At 45.4% G+C, this 7,500-nt stretch overlaps 1 protein-coding gene across 1 annotated transcript in view; it reads left to right on the top strand.

Moving 5' to 3' along the window:
* Positions 1-7,500, top strand: part of ush2a (Usher syndrome 2A (autosomal recessive, mild)) — a 302,735-nt gene that overhangs the window by 249,750 nt on the left and 45,485 nt on the right. The window contains 1 exon segment of the mRNA XM_042073212.1: positions 6,083-6,437. Within this exon segment, the coding sequence (XP_041929146.1) occupies positions 6,083-6,437 (355 nt within the window).

Consider the following 7,500-nt stretch of genomic DNA (forward strand, 5'->3'; position numbering starts at 1 on the left):
TCAGAGTTGTCTGCGTTTGATGATTTCCTTATCTGCACAACACGACCTTGAGGTGAAGGGGCCAATCGTTTGCCACGTTTGTCGACATCTCTGCGCTGTGTGTCTGGCAACCTGACACCTGCAAAAACAAGTTATACGCCAGAAGTGCTTAGGTAGATATCAACGACTGGCAACCAGCTATATGCCTGTCAACTCAGACGACTGGTAACAGCCGGCCTGGAATACAAAAAGAGTGAACAAGCAAGGCTGAGGGACAGAGAGAAAAAAATATATAGAGACAGACAACAGAGAGAGAGAGAGAGAGAGAGGGGCAAATAACAGATAGGGAGAAAGGGAGAGGAGATTTGCAAAGAGAGAGAGAGAGAGAAGGGTAAAAAAGATTGTGAGAGAATGCGAAAAAGAAAAGTAAATAGAGTGATGGAGAGAGGGTGAGGGAAAAGTGAGAAAGAGCACAGGGGGGGTGAGAGAGAGTGAGAGGCACGGGAGAGAAAATGTGTATTAAAAGAGCTCAAATGGACAGGCTTAAATGGCGTCTGACAGGCCAGTGTGGACTGTAAATATTGCGAGCGTGCTCAGAGCATCGATAGGAAGAGTAATGTGAAAATGCAGCGCCATAATGCCTCCTCCGGCTCCCAGCCAATAACCCCTCAGAGCAAGACGACACAATCACCATCATAAAGACCTGAGCAACACGACACAATCACAATCATAAAGACCTGAGCAACACGACACAATCACAATCATAAAGACCTGAGCAACACGACACAATCACAATCATAAAGACCTGAGCAACACGACACAATCACAATCATAAAGACCTGAGCACCACGACACAATCACATCACCATCTTAAAGACCTGAGCAACACGACACAATCACCATCTTAAAGACCTGAGCACCACGACACAATCACATCACCATCATAAAGACCTGAGCACCACGACACAATCACAATCATAAAGACCTGAGCAACACGACACAATCACCATCTTAAAGACCTGAGCAACACGACGCAATCACCATCTTAAAGACGTGAGCAAGACGACACAATCACCATCATAAAGACCTGAGCAACACGACGCAATCACCATCTTATAGACCTGAGCAAGACGACACAATCACCATCGTAAAGACCTGAGCACCACGACACAATCACATCACCATCATAAAGACCTGAGCAACACGACACAATCACATCACCATCATAAAGACCTGAGCAACACGACACAATCACCATCATAAAGACCTGAGCACCACGACACAATCACATCACCATCATAAAGACCTGAGCAACACGACACAATCACATCACCATCATAAAGACCTGAGCAACACGACACAATCACCATCATAAAGACCTGAGCACCACAACACAATCACATCAGCAACACGACACAATCACATCACCATCATAAAGACCTGAGCAACACGACACAATCACCATCATAAAGACCTGAGCACCACAACACAATCACATCACCATCATAAAGACCTGAGCACCACGACAGAATCACATCACCATCATAAAGACCTGAGCAACACGATACAATCACATCACCATCATAAAGACCTGAGCAACACGACACAATCACATCACCATCATAAAGACTTGAGCAACACGACACAATCACATCACCATCATAAAGACTTGAGCACCTGGAGAATACCTCTACAGGTACCACTCCTTTGTGGAATGTGTGTGCGTATGTGTGTGTGTGTGTGTGTGTGTGTGTCTGTTTGAGCTTGAGGAGGTAGTTGTCCGTGAACATACAGTGAAGCTGGACGTGAGTAGGACGAAGTGTTACCATTGCAATGGAATGTTTCCACCAAACCGTTCAAATTTAAGTGTTCAGAAAAAACATATTCGCCACAAACATTCGCCACTGTTTGCTGAATTTGAACGCACCTCAGATATATAGAAATCTACACACACACATACACACACTGATTCCCTTTGTCTGCAGACGGACTACTTAGTCAAGGGCAGAGGCTGCTGTTGACCAATGTCATGCATATGCAAGGTCAGAGCGAACTAAGCCCTTTAAAGTCCTGTTAAAATACCATTAGCATACTGGGGGATCGGCGGCGCGCGGCATTCAGAGGACGCCTAGACGGATTTCATTTGAGTCCCCATGCGGGCCGATACGGGACAGGGTGAACGGGAGCCAACGCAGCGCATAAACCGTCCGCACAGAAGGGGCTTGCATTAGTGACATCGGCTCCAAAGCCCTGCCTGTATCTCCACAACATCTATTTGTCATGGAGGGAAGGGGGGTGATATTAGTTGTATTAAAGTTAATCCGTTTTATTGTGTGGAATTTAGTGGTCGCTTGGGCACAGGAGTGGAGGCAGAGGCATCACAGCTTTAGTGTGTGTGTGTGTGTGTGTGTGTGTGTGTGTGTGTGTGTGTGTGTGTGTGTGTGTGTGTGTGTGTGTGTGTGTGTGTGTGTGTATGTGTTCCAAAGTGGAGGCATCACAGCTTTATTGTATGTGTTTGTGTGTGTGTGTGTGCGTGTGTGTCTGTGTGTGTGTGTCTGTGTGTGTTTGTGTGCTCCAGAGTATAAGCATCACAGCTTTAGCATTTGAGAAGATGAGACCTGCTTCCCGCAGTCTTTGTCTTTGTGCTGACATTGACACATTGCAGATATTCACTTAAACTTCATAACTAACTTGGCCAATGGATAAGCACATGTAATGCTGCCAAAAGTGGGACTGCTTCATAAGTGTGCAAACAATCAAAGTTAACTGATGTTCTAAAGAACTCGTCAAAATGGGAATTCCAACCAAGCCCTGCTCTTGCCTTCTCTAAGTTCAATAAGTCATTTTTCATGTCTGTTATTAGATGTGAATGTATCGCTCAGTTTAAATGAGCATGAGAGAAAGAGACTGATTTTTTGTTAAGTTGTAGAATGTAGGGTAAGAGAGTTAAGAAAAACATAAATAGAGAGAGAGGAAGAGAAAAAAGAGATTAGGAGGAAAAGAAACATAATGCTAGTCTTCAGACAGACAGAGAGAGAATGTGTGAGAGAGAGCACATTTATTTCATGCTTTTGTATACTTACAGGTAAGTTTTTTTTTTTGTTTTTTTTTCATTTCATACTTTTTAAATTCAATATTGTTATAACAACCATTCATGACAATAAATCCATGCCCATAAAGCCCATTGAATTGAATTGAGAGAGAGAGAGAGAAGGAGAAAGAGAGGGGGGAGAAAGCGAGGCCTAGTCCTTCATTCGACAACGGTGATTGTTTAGTTTAGTGTCCCTGCATGAGCAGCACAGCTCTCCAGCTGCATGATGTTAGGCTGTTATCTTTATTCTAATGTGGAGCCCCCTACACACACACACACACACACACACACACACACACACACACACACACACACACACACACACACTTACCCAGTCACTAGTCCACTGACTGCAGGGGCCTCATCAGCCTTAGCAGAGGGATATTTTCATACACTCACAAGAACACCATGCAGGCAAACACGCGCACACACACAAACACACACACACACACACACACACAGACACACATTACACAAAGGAGCGGTAGGGTCCTCGTTGGCATTAGTAGAATGTCATTTTCTCCAGCAGCATGGAAGCTCTGGAAGCTAACGCTAATGTAGCAGATGGGGGGGGCACCAAAAATTACCCAACACGCACACACACGCGCGCACGCACGCACAATGGCGGCTCACTCCGCTTTTGACATTCGATTACATTAGATTTCATTGTTTACAGTACAACCCCGCACACCAGTGTTGAACGCTGTGTAGATTACGATTCAGTCAAATCCATTGTTTGTCCAATGCTTGCCAGTTAGAGGTGCTCTAAGCGATGTTGGGTAACGTCACTTCTGTTGACGTTCAAACAAAACAGAGAGCCAGCTCGCTACTCCCTCCCCCTCCCTCCCATTCAATTGAAAATCGTCAATTGGCTGGAACAGTTTGTTATGTTTTTATGGTCCAGGCTGGACCAAGTTGTTTTTTGTTGCCGTTTTTGGTGCCTGGGCTGTCCATAGAAACTGCGTCTTTTTAAAGTGTATTCAGGGCACAGGCAGCTAGCAGATGGTGAGGTGATGTTTGCGGTATGGGACAAAAAATGTTTTAGCTTAGAAACCGCATAACATCGCTTAGAGCACCTTTAGAAAATGATGGCGCTGATCTTGTGTTAGCGCCTATGTACGGAGCACTTAAGTGTTTCTGAGACATGAGAGAAGGAGAGGAGATGCATATGATCCTATGTGAGAAGATATACTAGATATCCTGTATATTACCACTCGTATATGAGAAGCACCTACAGTATTTTATAGTCTGTCTGTGCATTATGCTTTGACCATGTTTTGGACTGAACTGGGCACTGGTGCCATAGGACTTTAGCAGTAGAAGAATCAGTAATCTGGGGGTACGTAGGTACATTTGTGAACTAATGCAAGAAAGAGAGTGTATGAGAGGGTGCATGGACATCCCGCTGTGTGAGTATGTTGTGTGTTTGTGTGTTTGTATGTTGTGCGTGTGTGTGTGTGTTTGTATGTTGTGCATGTGTGTGTGTGTGTGTGTATGATTATTGAGCTTGACTGCTGTGTGCTGCTGGGCTGACGGGTCACAGAGCAGGTGCAGGGAGGCAGCACAACAGCTGGTGCTGAAAGCAGCACAGTCCATCACAGAAACACACACCACACACACACACACACACACACACACATCACACCACACACACACACACACACACACACACACACACCACACCACACCACACCGCACAAACACACACACACACACACACACACACACACACACACACACACACACACAAAAACATACATACAGTTCACCTCTCTGGCATCTTACACACATGCACCCAACTAAAATCTCAAACATCCATACATTCTTACACATATATGCATACATACATCCATCCATACATACCATGTCACATTACTAATATCCTGCATACAATTTTCCATCCCACAAACATGAACATATACAGAACACATGCAAAAAAAACACACACGTGCACACATGTCCAGAAACACATATCTCTCATTCCTTCACCTGCCTGTCCCTATGTTCCGCTGCTGAAGGATTACCATTGACATTTCACACACACACACACACACACACACACTCGGTCGCTGGTTCCCGTGTCTCTGTGCTGAAGGATTACCCTGCTGATATCTTTTCAATTAGTGCCTCTATCATCTGCGCTTGTTATCCACAGCCAGGACTTAAAGGTTACCTCTACATAGCACACGCACACACACGCACACACGCACACACACACACACACACACACACACACACAGAGGTCAGGTCAGTACCACAAAGCTGCTGCTGTCTCTGGTCCTTTTGGCGTAGGGATACATCAGAGAACAAGTCAGGGTTGTTGTTTTTTGATATTGTTGTTTTTGTTTGTACTGTATCTTTGTTTGTTTGTTTAAGTTAGTGTTTTACTCTTGTTCTGTCAAAGATGGCTCATAGCTACTGCTAATTAATGAATTAGTTAATACAGTGAAATTAGTAGGGAAGAGAGTATACAACAGCAATTTCTTTAGTAGTTAGTAGTAGTCAAGTAGTTAACTAGCCCGCTAACTAGGTGAAAGCCATGCACAAGCCTGTCAAACACAAAGCAATTACTTTTCTTTGCCTTTAACTGGCTAGCATGCAAACATGCTGTCAAATCTTTGTTTAGTTTCCATTCCAGACAACAAAACACCATTGGGTGTATATGGAGCTGAATTTGACTACTTTAACTACTACTTAAATACTTTATTACTTTTACACGGTTCTCTAGTACTTACCATTATTTACTATTCTTTGCTTTTGTTTGTGTAAAGCACATTGAATTGCCGTTTTGTATGAAATGCACTGTATAAATAAACTTGCGTTGCCTTGTTCATAAATGCATGAGCCAAGTGCGTAACTTTGGGTTAAACATTTGGGTCAACAGTCAATATGTAATGGGGGGTTGTATTGGCTGGTTTTGATTATAGGGGGGGGTGGGGGCATGTTCACACCAAGCGCATCCCCAACATAAATGATGCGCTTGGTGTGAACATCCTGTTCTGTCTCCCACAGGCGTCCTCTGGGTACCCGCGAGGAGCTGCTGGTCTTCCTGTGGTCCGAGGGTCCGCTGGAGTTCATCGACGCGTCGTCCAGCCTGCGCCCCTACAGCGAGTTCGAGTACCGGGTCCGGGCGCTCAACACGCAGGGTTCCGTGTCCAGCGTCTGGGCCTCGGCGCTGACCCAGGAGGCCCCACCACTGGGCATGTCCGCCCCGTGGGCCCTGCCCACCAGCGCCTACTCCCTGATGCTCAACTGGACCCGGCCCAGCGACCCCAACGGGCTCATCCAGCAGTACCGCGTGGTCTACCAGAGCAGGCCCGCGGACCCCACGCTCAACACCACGGCCGTGCTGGCGCTCACCGTGCCGGTAAGATGCCTATTGGCTTGGCACACATGCAGACAGACAGGCAGGTAGGCAGAATGACAGACAGGCACAAACACAGACAGGTAGACAGGCAGCCAGACACACACGCAGACAAACAGGCAAACAGACATTCATACACATACAGACAGGCAAGAAGACAGACAGGCCTGTGGATGTTTGTTTTTTTTCGTCTCAGAGGAGGTTTTTCTATGTGTTGGTAAAGCATGAATTGAATTTCCCCTGGGGATCACTTGAATTTCCTCTGGGGATCAATAAAGTATCTATCTATCTATCTATCTATCTAAGCATGGTGTTGATTAGTGTTTGGTTTGTAGTGATACACTATTCATATAAAGGGCATCTTTTGTCAAATACTGTGTACTCTGGGTAATTACTTTTTAAAGATCAGCTGTTTTTGTTTTGCCCAGTTCAGTTTATCAGTAATAGTATACAATTTCCATCCTTGCGGTTCAGTTCTAGTTGTGAGAGGGTGGCTCCATCTCTCTCCTCTCAACTTGGATTTTGTTGATTTTTGTGTCTGTAGATTTGTGGTTTGTTTAGGAATGGCATAGTGTGAGGACCTAGTGATGTGTGTGTGTGTGTGTGTGTGTGTGTGTGTGTGTGTGTGTGTCAAGAGTAAGGGGCCCGTGGGGTTTGTGTGTGTATGTACAGAGGGTAAGAGGTTGGTGGCGTGTGTGCATGAGTATGAGTGTGTGTGTGTGTGTGTGTGTGTGTGTGTGTGTGTGTGTGTGTGTGTGTATTGTCGAGGCCCTACAGAGAGAGTGCCATCTGTTAGCTGAGGAGAAGCCTGCAGGCAGCCAAACAGACGCCTGAGGCATGGGCCTGCAGGACCATTTCCCTGGGGAAAGGACGTGTACACACACACACACACACACACACACACACACACACACACACACACACACACACACACACACACACATACTCACGCCAACTCAAATAAACACATTCATGAGTAGATAAACACATGCTTGCATATTTGCATACACACAAGCATATTCAGCACATACACAGACACACACACAAACACACACACACACACACA

The sequence above is a fragment of the Alosa sapidissima genome, chromosome 19, assembly GCF_018492685.1.
Source record: "Alosa sapidissima isolate fAloSap1 chromosome 19, fAloSap1.pri, whole genome shotgun sequence".
Classification (NCBI taxonomy): domain Eukaryota; kingdom Metazoa; phylum Chordata; class Actinopteri; order Clupeiformes; family Clupeidae; genus Alosa; species Alosa sapidissima.